Raw genomic sequence first — 19,731 nt, 5'->3', positions numbered from 1 at the left:
AAAACTATTCCAACACAAAACTTGACTTTGATATCGAGCAAGCATGGGACAAGAGTTTAAAACGTGTGGCCACATCTGATGTAATGGTTTGTCTGGAAAGAAAAGTATATATGCAAAAAACAAATAGTCATATAAGTTTGATATACTAAAATCCTACTTGCCTGGCATGCTCCCCAACAATTCTATTCCTCTCATTCTTTTACTCTTTTTTTATTTCCCTCTATCGATCAAGTCCTCTCTCTCTATCCGACTTCCTCTCACGCAAGCAGGACCGGCCTGGTTTACGAGGAGTTTCCATCTTTATTCAATACTGATCGTCACGTGATAACACACGCACACACACACCACACATTCAAAGACACACACTTTGCAATATCCCACCCCAAACATACGGCCAATTGCATCCACGCTACACACACACACAAAGAAAGGAGAAACAAGGGTAACATGAAATAATGATGATAATGTCAATAATAATATTAATAACAAATAATAAGCAGCATTGGGTCATGTAGGCCTAACTACATTGAAAATATATAAAACCAATATAATATGTATTTGTACATATTGTATTTCAGTTATTAAACGTAAAAAAAGGATATTTGTTGTGTTTAGAAAACTATAATATATTGTTTTTCTTATCTGTATTGCACATAGTCATACCATCACATACAATTTCAGAAACTCTTTGTCTGCCTTTCATTCGTTTCATCACATCTTTTATGACTGCCTGATAAAGAGATACATGTTTTCTCTATTGGCGGTTTTACAACTGCACCTCCCATCCTTAATACTGTCATAGTGAGGATGACGAAAGTTTTAGCCTAAGGTGGTTAGCATGTTAGCATGCTAAGCAAGGCTGTGGTATAACAGTGCTTGTGAGGTCAAAACACATCCAGGGTTGAACAAGACAGGCTTTCTAGCCATGTTTATGAGTGTTGTGGGGCCAATTATTAGTGTAATCCTCAACGTTTAGACAAAAGTAAATTTTTATAGAGGCCTATGCTTTAACATATATGGCCTGAGAAGGTAACAGAAACTAGGAGCTCAGACAGATGAGTAGAATGGACAGTGACCTAAAAATCAGAATAAACAATTCTGTAAAACTCCACCCATGTGGAGATGATGGTTTTCTGTGGTAGGCTTATGTGGTAAACTAAAAAAAAAAAGCTTTTCAGGGAAGTGTTGAACACTGCGATTCCGACCTTAAAATGGAGACTGCACATCAAAAACAAAAACACATAGTGAGTGACAGTCTTTCATATGAGGTTTGTTTTGCTCATAAAGTCAGCCAACTGTACAAAATCATGCCTCTTTTGTCCACCAGAGGGTGTCAAACAAATATTCAAAATGGCTGGCATTTCAAAGCCACAAATATTTTTGCAGGTCAAGGAAAGTGACCCCAATCGTATTAGGTCCTCTGGCTTGAAATATTACTTAGTGACTTGAAACCATTTCCTTTGGGAACGTCAAAACAATTCAGAAGCAATGTTAACATAACATTGGCAAACATAAATGGCTTTTACTACCTAAAATGATGGTAAGATGCACATGTGAACATAGGAAGGTGTATTTGTAAGTAAATATGTATTTGTAAGTAAATATGTATGTGTGTGTATGTGTGTGTGTGTGTGTGTGTGTGTGTGTGCATATATATTTGGTAGATTCAGCTGTGCAAGATCTGGATCAACCTATCAGTTTCTGCCTACGTCGATGGGACACGATATTAGCAATAGAATACAAAAAAATAAAACACAACTTCCATCCTCTTATCCCCATCTCACAAATGTTCATTTCTCTCTGACGCCCAACATCACAGTTACTTTTCCACTACTTTGGAATGGCTGCATCAGGAACGGTCATCGACAACAGGAGAAGATGAGGAAGTGGTTCTGGGTGTGCATTAACGTTCTTTGTTTAAGGGTCTTTCGAAGGCTCCTCGAAAGTGGCCTTCCTAAGCAGACTGGAGAGTGAAGGAATGGAACTTGCCATAAAAAATGTGATCCGTGTTGGACAAGGTGACCAAGTCATGGGCAACACACTGCCCCTGATGTATGCAGAGCAGTGACCAGTAAGGTCCAATTCCAGAGGTTCTGTGTGGTGTGGACACAGTCTGTTTTTCTCTTTCTTTCCCCCCCACAAACACACACACACACACACACACAAACACACACACTGAAAAAGCTGATCTAAAAACTAATTTTTCAAGCTAATGACCTGATCTTTGTGAAACTGTGCTTATGTGCAAGTCAGTTAGCATATTATTCAGTCTGCAGTCTTGGTCCCAGGTTCAATGTCCGCGCACTCTAACCTGCTGTTGTTCACTGTTCACATGTATGGTTCTATTGATGACGGTAGGAGCAGTGAAATGAAATAAATGTCTGATGGTCCGGTAGTCTCTTAAGCTTCCTCTCTCCCTCCGTTTCTCCCTCTCCCTCCATTTCCTGATTTTCTCTTTCGGTCTCTACCCATTTCTAGAACACAGAACACACACAAACACACACACACACAAAAAATACACACACACAAAATTACACCCGTTCCTGACATAACAATGATAGAGAAAGGTGCTGGATGATCACGGTGAGGTGATGAGGCCTTTGGTAGCGCGGCGTTCGCACTGCGTCTCTACACGTATACAGGCTCACACCCCTCCCCGTGCTCCTCTTCCTCCTCATCCTCTTCCTCCTCATCCTCTTCCTCCCCTTCTCCCCCTGCCTCATCTTGGGGCCCAACCCCACCAGCCGCGACCCCCCCGCTCCCTCCACCACCACCACCGCCCCTGCCACCGCCTCCGCCACTCCTCTGGGCCTCCTCGGGGGGCTTGGGGTAACGAAACGGACATCCGTTGTCGTCGAAGAAGCGGCGGAAGGTGAACTCGTAGAAGGCGTGCTCCGGGTGCTTGCTGTGCGGCGAGTAGAGTGTGTCGTAAGCCCGACCGTCGCCGCTGTCGCTCCAGGCGCCCGGGCCGCCCTCCTCCTCCACGGGGTCGAAGTTGGAGGTGTCCATGGGGTGCGCGATGCGTGGCCGGTAGGGCGCCGGCTGCTGGCGCAGGTTGCTGGAGAAGTCCATCTCTTCGAAGAAGGGGTGCGCCTTGATCTCGCCGGCGCCGTTGGAGCCCAGGCGGTCCTCGGCCGAGCAGCACAGGCGGCTGATGATGTCCACCGCCTCGGGACTCAGCTTCACCTGAGCAGGCACCTGCAGTGTGCTCTCCCAGTTGATCACCTGTACGTGGGCAGAGGAGGGTTCAAGCAAAAGGGTTGCATATCTATGTATAGATGCATAGATGTTAGTATAGATTCTATATAGATACATATCTATGTATATATGCATAGATTCTAGCATAGAGTATTTGAATACAAGATGAGAGAAGAGAAAATGATTAAGAGAGATAAAGTGAGTGAGTGAGTGAGTGAGTGAAGTGAGTGAGTGAGTGAGTGAGTGAGTGAGTGAGTGAGTGAGAGAGAGAGAAAGTGATAGTATTTACGAGTGAGGGAGGGAGGGGATGAGTGAGTGTGAGAGAGAGAGAGAGAAAGAGAGAGAGAGAGAGAGAGAGAGAGAGAGAGAAAGTGATAGTATTTACGAGTGAGGGAGGGAGGGGATGAGTGAGTGAGAGAGAGTGATAGTATTTACGAGTGAGGGAGGGAGGGGATGAGTGAGAGAGAAAGAAAGTGATAGTATTTGTGAGTGAGTGAGGGGGTGTCGCTGACCTTAATCTGGGTTTCTGTGGGAGTGGGAGCGAGGAATGGCGGCTGTCCCACCAGCATCTCAAACAGGATCACGCCCACACTCCACCAGTCACAGAGCTGGGTGTATCCTGCAGACACAACACACACGCATACACTTACCAAAATGCTCTGAAAATCCTGAGCCTTTTTGAACAGTTTTTACACTGATGTTATTTGAATGAAACACAACACATCCTGAACATTTAAAAATAAACTACTTGTCTAACTGAAGATTTCTCTCATCACTGTGCTACTTTAAGATGAGCCTTCGACTTAACAAGACTTAAGATGGAGGACAGAGGTAGGCTGAGGTTGAAGCACCATGGGACTTAGAAGTGGTTTAGTTGGATTTTCTCTCTTCACAGAGCTATTTAGTTTGGGGCTGTGAAATCTGAACCATCCAGATGTTGTCTGTTTTTGATTAAAGCCCAAAATAGTCTTCACATGGTTGGCCACTGGGAGCTTCCTCCTGCCTTCTTAAAGGATGTTCCAGATCCCATACTTCCTCAAGATGTGGATGTAATTCAAAACGACAGAAATGGATACAGAAGCCATGGGTTACTTCTCGGAGTTCAATGCCTAGTGCTGAAACAAATATGATGCATATCTTTCTCCATATGGCTTAGTATAGTGAAAAGTGAATGAAGAAGAATGTGCCATATTCAAGACTGCATGAAAAGATAGCTGGGCTAGGGGCCCCCTATTATGATAAGAGGCCAGAGGATTTCTTGCACCTCCCTAGCTTATTAAAATATGGTGTTCAAAGTGAGTACTGAATCAAATTCGAACTGAACTGAGCATCAGTAGCTTGTGGTAAAGTGAGAGCGAAGTCACCCCAACCAATTGTGAAGACGTGTCTTTGTGGCAAAAATAAAAAATAAATAAACTGTGCATCCTGCCGACAACACCAAACCCTACTTCATGTTCCCCCGATCTCCTGGTTCTGCCCTTGTCGCTCACCTTTGCGCAGCAGAACCTCAGGGGCGATGTAGTTGGGCGTGCCAACCAGAGAGTGGGCCAGACAGCGCTGGTGCTGACGCATCGCCCGCTGCTCCAGCGTCATCAGCCGGTCGCCGCAGCGGCAGTTCGACACGTCGTCCCAGAAGTCACTGGGCTCCATGCTGTCCTGCCTTACGTGGCTTCCTGAAATGGGGAGAGAGAGAGACAACGGTGAAAACACTGAAAATAATCTGTGTTATCTGTGCATCCCATCAACAACACAAACTCTCTGCATGCACACAGACATGAGGATATCGTAATGCATCAGTAGTCACATAATGCAGCTTATCGTTTTTTCAGTTATACCACACACAAGGACCAAACACACACACACGACACCACAGACCCCCCCCCTGCCACCCTCACCTTTCTGGTAATACTTGGAGTTGTGTGTCCAGCGGAATCCGGTGCACAGGCCAAAGTCAGTAAGCTTGATGTGGCCGTCGCGGTCGATGAGGATGTTGTCGGGTTTGATGTCTCGGTGGATGAAGCCCATCTTGTGCACGCTCTCGATGGCTAGCGTCAGCTCGGCGATGTAGAAGCGCGCCAGCTCCTCTGGAAACACGCCCATGCGGATGAGAAGGCTCATCATGTCGCCGCCGGGGATGTAGTCCATCACGAAGTACAGGCTGTCCTTGTCCTGGAAGGAGTAGTATAGACGCACCACCCACTCGTTGTCCGCCTCGGCCAGGATGTCCCTCTCAGCCTTGACGTGGGCCACCTGGTTGCGGTTAAGCACATCTTTCTTGCGGAGGGTCTTCATGGCATACAGGGCTCCGGTGTCCACTTTGCGGGTGAGGCAGACCTCGCCGAAGGCACCGATGCCGAGGGTTTTGATCTTGACGAACATGGACTTGTCCATCTTGGCACGGCGCAGGCGGTTGTAGTTGGACTCCTTCTGGTTGAGCATCTTCCTCATCTGCTCCTGCTCGGCTTCCGATAGGCCAGCCTGGGTCGAGAGAGAAAGATATTAAGAAAATTCAAAAAGCAGTAAACAAAATGTTTTTTTTATACTCTTCATGTTTTTATACACTGTATAACATTTCATACTGGGAGAAATGTGTTCTTTATCATTTCTTGTATTTGTTATACTGTTTTTGTTATACTCACGCCAGTGAAACTTTACGTTTAGACTTCAATAATAACTGTAGCAACAGATGCAAAAAAACTATTCATCATTTCCTATTTAATTATGCAACAATCAATAAACAAGTCAGCTATGCATAGGATAGTATGTATCCATTAATAAAACAGTAGCTCTAAAGGCCTCCCTTCTCCTCCTCACCTTGGACATCTCCTGCTCCAACTGCAGCCTGCGGTTGAGCTTCTGCTGGTACGTCTTCATCACGTTCTCCACATGTTGCTCCATGTAGAACTTGAAGGCGAAGGGCGAATAGCTTTTGATGCGCGACTCCCGCTTCTCCTCGTCGCGAGCATTCTTCCTCACGGGCACCGGCGAGGTCTGGATCTGCTTCTTGTCCTTCACAGCCTTCTCGCCCTTCTTGCCCTTCTCTTTGTGGGTCTCCTCTGCATTTGTCGCCACGGGAGGTCCACTCTGGATGGCCCTGCCGCCCTGGGCAGGGAGCTCGGGGGCTCCACACATGCCTGCTCCTTCCAGGGACGCTTGCTCGGAGGCTACCCCGGATGGGAGCAGGGTTTTGGGGTACGGCGGAGGTGGGCACCGCGGCTCCTGGACGGAATCCCGGGCGTACTGCTCCTCCGCCATGTACCCATGCGCCTCGGGCCCGTCCTGGTTCTGGGAGGCCAGCCAGCCAGGGTGGCACGGACCCACAGCAGTCTTGGGCTCAGGCCTCATCACCCGGATGCTCTTCACTGGCTGCTGGATAGGCGGAGAGGTCACGGCAGTGATGGTGTTGGGGGGCGGCATGCCGGGGTCCTGCTTCCCCCCGGCGACTCCGCCTGGCGCGGGCATGGCCTGCCTGACGTTCACCTTCTGGTGGTTGTTGAAGGAGTTGGTGCGGCTAGGCACGCGCACCTCCCCCCGGAAGGGCCCCTGAGACTGGGGCTGCCGGGCCTGAGGCGGGGCGCCCCCGTCCGGCCCTGCGGGTCCGCTCCACATATGCTCGTACAGGTCCAGGTTCAGGCTGGCCCGCGAGGGCGTCAGGAGGCCCTGGGGGATGTCCTGAGAAGTCCGGGGCCCATGGCGCCAGGCGGCTGCGGCCGCACCTCCAGGCGAGCGGGACATCATGTGGACCTGGTGCGAGGTCGGACTGGACTGGCGCGGGTGGGAGTGCGGCTGCAGGTAGAGATTGCCGGGGTACTGGCCGTTCTGGCCGCCCATGGCCCCTTTGCCCTGCATGTTGACGTAGTTGTCCGGCGGCGCAATTGGCATCTTGTTCTGGAACGAGGCGCTCCGCTGCACAGGATAGCCCGTGGTCTCCATCATGTGGGGCCGGCCATGGCCGTAGTCGTAGTGCGGGGCCGGGCCCGGAGCCCCCGGTGGCTGGGGCTGGATCTGCAGCGGCTGGCCTGACACAGCATAGCCCATCATGGCCGGCTCCATGCCGCCAGGGTATGGCTTCTGCTGGGCAGGGCCCGTGGGTACATGGGGTTTCCCGGGCCGCTCTGAGGGGGCATGCCAGGAGGATACGCTCCCATACTGGGCGGGCGCCCCATGGGGTTGACCATGGCCGAGCCCTGCGCAGAGCCAGATTGGGTCATCATGTAGTTCATGACAGGAGGGCCACCCATGTAAGGCCGGGCCATGTCACCCTCTGGTCCGTAAGGAGCCCCCTCATACATTGGCGCCCCCATCTGGTGATAAGGAGGCATGGCACCGTCACTGTTACCCTCAATTGATGGCCGGTGGTCCATTGAGTTTGGCATACCTCCTTTTCCTGTTAAAATAAATAGGCATAACTGTATAACAAAACAAGATTCAAATGCTTACAACATACATCTTTATATACATATTATTATATGGTTATTTACACATGTCTGTGTTGATATACACATTTATATAACCATCTATAGGTATATATGCTTATTATAGGCATAGATCTTCTGTGGCTTTCACAGGAAAGACAAGACAGAATGTGCATACCCGGGGAGGTTTGTTTGATGACGTGGACGATGCGCTCGTTGCGAGGGTCCAGGTAGCCCATCTTACTGATGTACTCCAGAGCCGCTTCGATGTTTCGGCTTCCTGTTTGTTTCAGCGCACGCACGGCCATTTCCTGAGGTAAGACAGGTGACGCATAAATCCAAACTGTACATTTACATCTGCACAAACACACATACAACATGCATTCAGAACAGGCAAAAATACCTTTCCCACGTACGTCACATGCATACACAGAAACCACACACACACACACAAACACACACACACACAAAAACAAACACACAGATACACCCACTCACAGACACACACACACACACACACACACTCCACTCCAGTAGGATGCCATGCACCTGCTTCCTGTGGACCCCAGGTCATGGACCAGCTACTTCCTGTACCAGGTCCCTAGCACACAAACATCACCTCTCTGATATCACAACACTCGATCTCTATAACACACACACACACACACGTGTTGTTTTGTTCTTGGTGTAAATTTAGTCCTGAGCTGCACTTAATCTCTCTGAGAATATACCCAGTAGCTCTTTGACGTGTGACAAATGCATACCACTGGCCCTACACTAGCCTATGAGTCAGTATGTGACTGTTAAGAAAACATGTTTAGGAGATAGCACAAACACACACACACACACCCTTTAGGACATAATGACAACTAACAGATAAAGACGGAAACATCGGTGCCTTTTCCAGCGGTAAAATGTCATGTCACTCTTGTACTATTTACAGAATGTCTGGTACTGTGATTAGCATCGTCACTAATAAAGATTTCTCCAGAAAGAGCCAAACTCTAGGACACATCAACAGCCTGCAAGAAGGCTCCATGACCAGTCTAAATGAAAACCACTCACAAGCTTCCACTCTGGCTGCACCACTGGACTAAATAAAAACAAGCCCTCGCACCACCATCCCATGACCAGTCCCAGCCGCCAAATAAACACACCCCTCTCTCACAACACAGCGACCCACACCTATATGAGGAAATCCCCCTGAATGGCATATGAGCTCATTCTAAAGACATTCAGCCCAAACCTCACTCCAAGACACAGCGAGCCCTCTGTCTCACACTGCCCCTAGTGGACAGAAGTGGAACTGAACCAGTTATTCCATGGGGGGGGGGGGGGGGGTTGGGGAGCAGGGAGGGGTAAAAAACTACATGGAATCTCTTTCTCCCTTATTGTATTCACCACACATGACCTAATTATGAATGGAAGTTGCTTAAATGTGGCATTGTTGACAGAAAAGCTTATGAACACACATAAAGAAATTTTAAATTTCAAACAACGGGCCTCAAGTCTGTGGCCACGCGGTTCCTCCCCGACTTTGCAGGCCAGCTGGCAACGGGCAAAGACGAGGAGGAAACACAAGTGCATTTTAAATGAGGGCTCCATAGCAACGGTGGGCACACACAGCTCACACAGGTTCCACTGACCCCCTTGAGCCAAATAAAATTCTACACGTTCTGAGAGAGAACACGGTACATGGCACAACACTGGCAGACCTGCTACGCCAATGGCAGTCCCTTATGCACAAAGGGACGGCCACCCATGAGGGAAAAATCACAAGAAATGGTGCCCACACAAGCAAGCACAACACACACACAAACAAACAATGGGGGAAGGACACAGGAGAAGTGGTGCCCCCCTCCTCCAACATATTCACACTCTCTCACACTCTCTCTCACTCTCTCACACACACACAGACAATGGGACGGAAACATGCATATGAACAAAAAAAAGTAAAAAAGTGGTGCCCACACAGAACACACACCCACTCCTATACAGACATACACACACACACACACAGGAAATAAAATGTAAACACACAGTGTCTGTTTATGGTCATTGTTCTGCAAAGCTCAGGGTTTTTGTGGTACATTCCAACACAGCCCTCCACCAAGGGGGTGTGTCCGCAGGTCTCCTAAGAGAAGTTATGGAAACACACACACACACACACACACACACGGAGGGTGTCTATGTTCTAGCCCTAACCTACACGGTCATGGCGACAGATGTTCAGGACATTCCACAAGCCAGGAAGCAAGAATTCCAACTATTTGGTAATCAGTTCATCTGACCCTGCCCATGACACTCACACATAGTCTCTCTCTCGCTCACACACACACACACACACACACAGACGTTCTTCTCCTACAGTCATGTCCCATCTTGCCTACGATTTCTTTTGATTCCTCTCCATCCATCTTCCAGCCCCTCTGTGGCTTCTGCCCAAAAATATCTGACTTCACATGTGCACCCTTGTCATAACGCTGGCCGCCGCAAGCCCCAGAGTACAACCAAACACATAATCACACTCATTTCTGACTGTGGTGAGAGTACATACACACACAGTCACATACATTCCTACGGGGCGCGAGGAAACACTCCCTCTCTCCTTCACACACACACACACACACACATTCACCAAGACCTCATCTGAGTAGCAACTTATGTCACGCCAATGTTTGTTTGTTGGTTTGTTTTGTATAACTATTGAGAGGCACTGTTGAGCTGGAGCAGCGGCAAAAGGTTGCTTTTTTACATTAGTGCTTCACTTTGACCCAATTCTGAAACACATTCCAACAAGGCGTCTGGAAATGAAAGCCATCTGGAGGACATTCAGTGAGTTATGTGAGAATAGACATGCAGGAGGAGAGGAAGGAGAGAGAGAGAGAGAGAGAGAGAGAGAGAGAGAGAGAGAGAGAGAGAGAGAGAGAGAGAGAGAGAGAGAGAGAGAGAATGAGAGAGAGAGAGAGAGAGAGAGAGAGAGAGAGAGAGAGAATGAGAGAGAGAGAGAGAGAGAGAGAGAGAGAGAGAGAGAGAGAGAGAGAGAGAGAGAGAAGGAGGGACATCTGTAGGGCCTGTATGTTCAGTTCCCGGCCATCTTCCATTTCTTCCTCATTCTCTGGCATCAAGTCAAATCATTGAAAGACAACCATCTCCCCCTCTCTCTATTTATCCATGTTTTTCTCACACATATAGTCACAGACACCGATACTCAGACAATGAACAGACACAAACATTCTGTACAAGGATACAACCCAGACATAAGAATAAGCACACACACACACACACACACACAACTTACTACTGCTAAGGAATTCCAACTCTGTAATTATCAACATTTCATAACAATCTACATCTCCATCAAAGCGAAGACAAGAAACAGATGTCTGATCCAATGGATCCATACGTTATTTGGGAACTCTTCCTCTTCATGTTCTTCTCTCTTATTCTCCCCCCCCAGCCCTCCCCTTCCTCTTCATTCCCCCTCCCTTGGTCCCCCACCAAAACATTTCCTCCTTTAAGGTGATTATGTAACATGCCGCTATGATAAGGATCGGGGCCAGAGAGAGAGAGAGAGAGAGAGAGAGAGAGAGAGAGAGAGAGAGAGAGAGAGAGAGAGAGAGAGAGAGAGAGAGAGAGAGAGAGAGAGAGAGAGAGAGAGAGAGAGAGAGAGAGAGAGAGAGAGAGAGAGAGGCACAGCAGCCATTACATTCCCGGAATGTGTAGAGAAAAAAAGAGAAGAGAAATGGAGAGATGACAAGAGAATAAGAATAAAGTGAGAGACAGCAAGTGAGGGGAATGTAAGTGGAAATGGACATGAGGGAAAGAGAGGAAAGAAAGAGAGATAGACAGAGAGAGAGAGAGAAAGAGAAGAGAGGTAGAGTGAGAGATGGAGAAAGATGGGAAGGGAGAGAGAGAGAGAGAAAAAAAAACATAGAGGTAGAGGTAGAGAGATGATTGGATCCCATCAGTGTCTTCAGAAAAAGAATCCAAATACCAGAACCACAGCGGCATATAGGCCAGGGATGGTATGTAGGCTGTATAATGTATTTGAACTTTTCCAGAGAGTTGGCTTTGGATGGATCTAGAACCTCCTTTTCAAAGTAGTACTACATGAATTTGACAAATATAATTTCTATTATTTACTTCATAACAGCTACTTTACTCACATGACTCTAATCTTCAATCAAAAAACTACAGTGAAGAAAAAACAGCAGTAAAACCGCTCCAGAGAACAATAACTCTCAGAAAAGTAAATAACAATAAGTTCAAAACATAGCATTAATATTGTGATGAAGAGGATTGTCTGAAATAACCAGAACAAAGACAGATTCATCCAAAACACTGACTTACAAAAGAACAATACTGCCAGATACCTGTAAAGAAAGGAGACAACAGGCGACCACATGAGAGAGAGAGAGAGACAGAGAGGGAGAGAGAGAGAGACAAAGAGAGACAGACAGAGAGAGAGAGACAAAGAGACAGACAGACAGACAGAGAGAGAGAGAGACAGAGACTCCGATGGGACAGAGCCAGACAAATGGGCTTTATTCTCCCCGACAGCCACAAGTTACGCCAGCCGAAGGAACTGGTCCACCCAGCACACATTCAATGGACACTTCCTGTTTGCACACTGACCAGGTCCAGGCTCAGCTAGGCTAGGCTAAGCTAGGCAAGGCCCAACCCACTCCTGAGAAGCCCTGTTGGTGGCCACTGCACTGGCTCTCAGACTGTATTCCACTCTTTATTACATTTGCTGCCAGGGCTAGTCTAGCAACTCTCCGTTGGCTTGTGAGCTCCAGAAATCAAAACTTAATCAGGCCAATGAAATCGTGTATAGAGTCGTTTGGTGGGCTTAACATAATGATTGATGGCAGAGTTGCAACGGTTTGGCTTGAATTCCTGCTACTTGAAAACAAATAAGATGGATGTTGCTGTTGGCTAACAGTGTGACACGAAGAAAGCTTTTATTAAGTTGGCAAACGCTTGAACTAGCCAACTAGCTCCGGCTGGTGGGAAACGACATGGGACTCTCATAGCTGCGCTGTCCCATTAAGGCAGAGGGAATTTGAAAGACAACTGATTATCCCGCCCCTCAGACTGAGCACTGAGAACGGTGAGTGCCCAGACCCTACATTTTAATGTGGGTCTGGCTCATCAGGCTACTAACCACCCACATCCCAGGGTAAAACGATTACCCCAGTGGAAATTGTATTAGTAATGTACTCCAGCATCAATGTAACTATAGGAAGATAACCCTTTTCCGTCCATTTTCAGGCTTTAAATAAATCTCCTCACTCTCTCTCACCCATTCTCTCCCTCCCTCTCTTTCTTTCTCTCTTTCTCTCACTCTTTCTCTCCCCCTTTCAGGTGAGGCCTCGCAATTCCTGCGCGCCACGTTGAATTGCTCGGCAGTGTTGTGCACAGGCTTGAGCGCGGCATTCCTGGGATAACGAGTCCTGTCACAAGGCTGTCCTCGGGCCAGCAACACACATTTATGGGAACGACAACCACAGTTGGGACAACTGACCTGAGATCTGTGACAGACTGCCTGAGGAAGTACAGGGACTTTGACAAATCATGTTAATAGGCATTATTATAGATATTATACTATTATAGATATTATAGATTAAATCCAAAACACTTTAGAAAGCAACAGCTATTACCTTGGCAATCCATGCACTAGAAAGAAACAATATTCTGGCTTGTTATGAAGGGTCCACTCCAAGTCCACCTCTTTTTGAAGACAGATGGGGATGCGGAAAGAGAGAAGGAATCTTTTTCATAAGTCGGAGTTGATTTTCTTGACGTTTTTTAAGTAGATATCCTACAGTCTATAACATATGTGCCTTAATCCCCAGAGCAATGCCCGCACTTGTGACTTGGGGAGTGGGAAATGTGTGGAAAGAGCTAGAGTACACAATAACCATGACGGATAAATACAGTGTATGGAATGGCCATCTCCTGTAGGGCTGGGACAAAATATCCATCCGGTAATATATCATAAAACTTCTTTTTGCGACGCATTATCGATACACTGGTGGCAAATATCAATATTTTAACATTATATTCTAAAATTTATATTCTGAATGGACTCGTCTGCCAATTTGACTTAACAGTCACTACTTTATGTATCCTTGATGAGGTGATGCTTATCCAATACTATGAGAATAATATCCAATAATATGAGAGCAATCCTCTACACACAAAATCAAATTAGTTTTATATTTTAAAGAGGCAGTAAGATAGTTTCAATTCAGTTATGAAATGTAGTGAATAAACACCTAATTACAGCTTTTTGCCTTTTTTTTCCTTCATCATCATCAACACAGATATTGTGTATCATAGACTTATCTTTTGCAATGTACGGAGTATTGCACAATCCCTGCATCATGACATTATTTATTATGGGCAAAGTATTGTGGCTATCAATTTGTGAATTACTCTGTGATTCCGAGCCCTAGGCTCCTGTGCCACTTGTCAGAGCATACAGGTTTCTTATTCTTTTCTGGCTTTGCGGTTGTTATCTTTTCTTCCCTTACTAGAGGTGAAAGGCATGTTTGGCAATCTTGGCACCCTGTCAGAATGTCGCAAACGTTTTCCCCATCGGCTTTCCTCTGGTTCCAGAGCACAATTCCTCACAATAACAATAATAATAATAATAATATTACTTTTAATAAATCGACTCGTAAATTTTAAAAAATGGATTTCTTGTAAAAGAGTTGATATTTCAGAAGATCCAGCCCTGTTGTTCCTACTCCCTTTTCCTGCTGGTATTATGTAACTGCTGTAAGCCTTGGCTTGAACATGAACATTGCGCCCTTCATATGAGTTCTTGTCCTACAGCTCTCCTCAATGGTCAATGCATGCTTTCTCACATACATTCTCAACACCTGTAGAACAACAGATGACATCACAGCTAACACTATCTGGGAATGCACAGACAAACAAGTCATGTTCATCCATATTTTAACTCACTGAAAATATTTCCCCCAAGCATATCCGGAACTGCCAGAAATAACAATCTCTTTATACCAGACCATTGGTGATTAAAAAGTAGTTTAAATATATTCAACAACCAACACAAACACAGTCCGACTCAAGACAATCACACTCACCCTCATCCGATTCCCAAACTGCAATGCACACACACACACACACACACACACACACACACACACACACACACACTCATGGACACAGACACACACACACAAACACACACGCACACTCATGGACACAGACACACACACACACACACACACACACACACACACACAGAGACACACACACACACACACACACACACACACAGAGAGACACACACACACACACACACGCATGCACCCGCGCGCACACACGCACACACAGACACACACGCACCTGGTCACAGCCTGCGTTGACCAGCTCCTGCAGCATCTGCCGGTTGACGTCCCCACCAGGGTGTCCGCCGGTGCCGGACTCGTTGGCGAAGGGCATGAGGGACTTGCGGATCTCGCGCAGCGCGTTCTGATAGTTGTTGAACTTCTGCGGCGCGCGCAGCTGCTGCTGCCTGCCCCCGGGGTCCTTGCCGTCCTTGCCCCCCTTGCAGTCGGTGCCGCGGCCCCCCTCGCCTCGCGAGCTGCCCCCGTGCAGCGCCTGGCTGACCAGCTTGGCCGGCTGCTTCAGGCCCTCCTTGATCTCCTGCAGGCGTTGCCGCGTGTTGCCCACGTACGGCGCCGCAGGGAAGGTCTTGGGCCTCATAGTCTTTGGATGTGGTGATATCAGTTGTTTGAAGTAGCCTGATCGGCGAGCGTGCCACCAGTGGATACTCTTGCGAATCAAGTGAGAACTCGCTCGCCCCACAAGCAAACACACACACACACACACACACACTTTTTCCTTACTCACTCGCTCATACAGACACACACCTCACAGACATATTCTCCACACACAAACACATGCACGTACCCCCACACACACAAACACACACAAAATATCTCTGTAAATCCCACACACACACGCACTGTCTCTCTCAGCTGGGCTTTTGAACTGTCTGACCTAAATAGATAACACGCTCACACACACAGCGGTGGGATAGATCTGCGAAGAGATTGGAGCTCAAGTCCTGATGGCTCACTCTCTGTTGATACCCATCCTGCCAAGTTCTGCGGTCCTAAAAAACACTACTCTAAATGCTACGCTAAACCTACGCTAAGCTAAGCTACTCGGATGCCATCGCCACGACCCCAGTTTACGGGTCACGTTCCCCCTCGTCCCAGGTCTTGTGGGGGGTCAGAAGGACGGCCTTGCTCCATGCCAGCCTGGTGCACATCTTTGCCTATGGGGAAAAAACAAATTAATAAATTAGTACATGAATTTCATATGAATTATGAAATGATGAATTGAGCTAATGAGTGACCAAATAAAATAATGATTCAAATGGAACAACCAACTGACCAATCAATGTATTAATTAATCAAATGATCCCACTTCCAGCCAACCAAAGTTATTTACATCCATCCCAAAGTGGCACATCACCACCTCATAGCCCAACTAGGTTTTGCATCCACTTAGATGATGCTATGGCACAGTAGGCACTGTGTGCTCGTTCACTCTCCACACACTGGGCGTCTGGTTGTACTAATCACTCGGAGGCTTTGATAGGGAAGGAAACCATTCAGGGCAATCACTGGGGTCACTACTACTCCATTCAGGGCAATCACTGGGGTCACTACTACTCCATTCAGGGCAACTGTGGCCTAATCACTGGGGTCACTACTACTCCATTCAGGGCAACTGTGGCCTAATCACTGGGGTGTCCACCAGGGCGTCAAGACCAGTTTAACATCTCTTCTATATGGCTTAATGTGTGGATCTCTGCACCTTGACAACTTGAATTTCCCTTTTTTGACTTTGACTGGGGCATCATGGGTCAGCAGACTGACTGTAATGGACATTTAAATTTTTTTGTGCATGTGTCTGGCAATGCAACGTTATGTGACATTTATCTTGACATGTAAAACCCACAATCCCCACCCCTTTTCAGGCAGCAACCAAGTTCACCCAAGAAGTCTCCCAGTCAGGTCGCCAACCAGGCCCAAACCTGCCGAGCCTTCAGCAAACTGCCACCTGCAACCCACAGCATGGTTTGGCTGCTGTATTCAGATGGAAAACGCCAGGAAGGCGAACGACTTGAGTTGGGGTGTGGTCGGCATGGCAGGCCACTTTGTACACGGTCAGCCAGCCAGGCATCTCCACTCTCCGCGAAATGCCCGAACAGCACCGGCCATTAGCACCTTCTCACTGGTCTACTTCGAAGAACATTACCCACATTCCAGCGCGTCCGTGCTATTCGCCCCAGTGGGCGGCCTGCGGACCAGGCACATGGCCCTGTGACGTGAGGGAGCCAGGCTCATGTGAGAGCTGGCCGTCCTACAGGCCGAGCTCACGCTGGCGTTATGGTTATAATGCCTGATAACCTACACTTTCAGACCTATAATTCTTTATTTAAAAAGCAGACAGGAGGAGTCGGCTCACTTCTCAGAAACATGCAGACATAACTGCAGGCTACAGAGCCAGGCGAGTTGTTCTGAATGTTTTCTCTCTTTCTCTCCCTCTCTCCCTCCTTAGAAACAAAAAGACCAAATTTATGATGGCAGAGAAACAAAATCACAGTGGTACAATATTTACAACTAAGGAAATACATTCGATGTCATTTGATGACACCATTTAATGTAATTTGATGACACCAATGACACCATTTGATGTCATCTGATGACACCAATGACACCATTTGATGGTCACCATTTGATGACACCATTGCTGTCAAACTGTGATCTGTAGGCTAGTCCTTGTGAAAGAACATAATGGCTTTAAAATGCTCAGACACACACAAAAAAACAGCTAAATACTTGCTGGAGTACTATACCTCACTTAATTTCAGAGTTCCTAACTTTTTTTTAGTTTGAGTAGTGGGTGGGCCCCAAAAAATGTTACACATCAGTGTTTGTGTGCACTCAAGAGAATTTCCTGGGGAAAATATTTTTGTTTTTTCGCCTTTTTTTTGGAATGGTGGTGCCTTGTTCTGCACCGAGAGTTGTTGCCCAATCTCGCAGATCTTTTCGCCTAAGCTCCCCATTCTTGTGATGTTTCCAGCTCCAGGTCCAGAAAGTAGAGAGCATTCCATTCCACAAGTAATGACAAGAAAGCTCACGCTATGTCTCTTGCATTACAAGGTGGCAAAGACCAAAATAAACCATTAAAAAGAAAACACACATCCCCTCTGACCATATGGACATTTGCTCACAAACAGACTATAGTCGCCTTGGAGATACAGTGCAACATCCTGTACTAAACCTAGCCTTTCACACAGTGCCTGACCTCCCCACTGATAATGGTGGACATTAGGCCAAGTCCATCTACTCTTGACATCTTCCCCTAAGCATACTGGCACAAAAAAAAAGTAAAGCATTACTTTTTTGTCAAAGGTTCCTCAGAAAACATTCACATTGATCATGATTGCATGCCTGAACATAACTAGTCACAGTATGATAAGAAAGATAGAGAAAACAAAAAGAACAAAGAGAAGAAGAGCCTATGCAAATTGACGCCAACCTCATCAAACTGAATGCTTTCCCCATTCATTTCAAATCCATCGTATGGCTGAGAACAATGTTATGAAAACAGAGAGATTAGATGATTTGCCATGCAGCATAGCCCTAGATGGTTTCGACCATCACATTTCCTTATCAATAAGCTGCAGGTATACTGATCTATACTATCATATGATCATCCACACAAAAAGAAGATTGTTTTAAAGGCTGGGGTTTAATCAGGGCATGCCAATCGTGATTAAAAAAAAAGACAGTAGTGCATCCTCAACAGAAACCGCTCTGCGATTGCGCATTCTTATTCTACCTGGCGAAAACATGGCAGGTTAAACACCTGGGACCACATGGTAGGCTAGCAGCGTATCAGTTCCAGCATGACAGCGAATTAACGTCGGAGACAAATACAAGAATAATGAATTCTGTTAAACCTCGCGTTTCCTGTAGGGCTACAAAATTATGTTGGATTCTCCATAAAATAATCAATCTGTAACAAAAGTGCACCAGCAACATTGGGAAGACAAATATCCCTCAACTGTAAACTTTTCGAAACGATGGCAACATACATAGTTCAGATTTCTTCCAATATGACGATTGCTGTTTGCTTAATTCAATGAGCATTACGGAATGTCTGCCTCGTTACCCATTTTACAGTAACTATTTAGCTTAACTTAAGTGTTAATTCGAAAAATCCAAAACATTCCATCCAAAAAGTAGCCATCCACGTAATCAAAATAGTTACATCTTTAACTTCATTAACAATGATGCGTTGCATATTTCACATGAAATATCCTACAATTTTATAAAGATAAATGCGTTTTGGACGACATGAAAACGAAAAAAAAAAAACTCTTCAAGGTATACAGGATATTACCTTTACGCAAGGGAATTTCTCTTTCAATCCCTGCAAGTACTCACCTAATCCTCTAAGATTATTGTTTAAAAGATTTAGTGTCGTTATATTACTGCAAGGTTAGTGTAACTGAAAAGTGAGTTTACAGGCCTGTTCGATCGCAGCTTGGAAGTTATGAGGGCATTCGGCTGGGCTGAGAGGAACGTAGCGCTCCACTAGCGCAGTCCGACATTCCAATGTAGGGAGAATTCAGAGTTCTATCAGCCCACTGTTGCTCAGCCCCTGTCGCGTTGTTAAAGCAATCGAAGAGTTTTACTTAGTTTTGTATGATTATCCAAAGGCAATTGTGTCGGTGAGTATCTGAAGTCGCTGGCTTGAGATATATTTTGCTGTAGATTGTGTGGGTTGGCAGAGAAGGCGGTGTGTTACTCACCATGTGAGAGAAGTGGAAGAAGAATATAAATCCAAGAAAAGTTTCAACAACCGATAAACTCCGAGCTGCCTTGATTTCTACGTGATTATAAACCCACGGCAGAGTAATTTAAATCCCGTTTCGTCTTACGGAGAACTCGCAGGGGATATCATATAAGACTCCATTTTCTCCCCACTCTCGGCAGAATCAGAATGCAGTACAAAGTTGGACACTTACTGCATTGTTAACATTCCAAAGGTGTCA

At 46.5% G+C, this 19,731-nt stretch overlaps 1 protein-coding gene across 1 annotated transcript; it reads right to left on the bottom strand.

Moving 5' to 3' along the window:
- Positions 1-280: 280 nt before the first annotated feature.
- lats2 (large tumor suppressor kinase 2) lies at positions 281-19,685 on the bottom strand. The gene is given in 9 exon segments (XM_048239392.1): positions 281-3,225; positions 3,711-3,817; positions 4,689-4,871; positions 5,094-5,676; positions 6,013-7,278; positions 7,281-7,585; positions 7,792-7,924; positions 14,997-15,933; positions 19,489-19,685. Coding segments are annotated over 8 exon segments (3,534 nt in total). The 5' UTR covers positions 15,357-15,933; positions 19,489-19,685; the 3' UTR covers positions 281-2,628.
- Positions 19,686-19,731: the final 46 nt, after the last annotated feature.

The sequence above is a fragment of the Alosa alosa genome, chromosome 3 (genome assembly GCF_017589495.1).
Source record: "Alosa alosa isolate M-15738 ecotype Scorff River chromosome 3, AALO_Geno_1.1, whole genome shotgun sequence".
Classification (NCBI taxonomy): domain Eukaryota; kingdom Metazoa; phylum Chordata; class Actinopteri; order Clupeiformes; family Clupeidae; genus Alosa; species Alosa alosa.
This window is presented reverse-complemented; position numbering and strand designations above follow the sequence as displayed.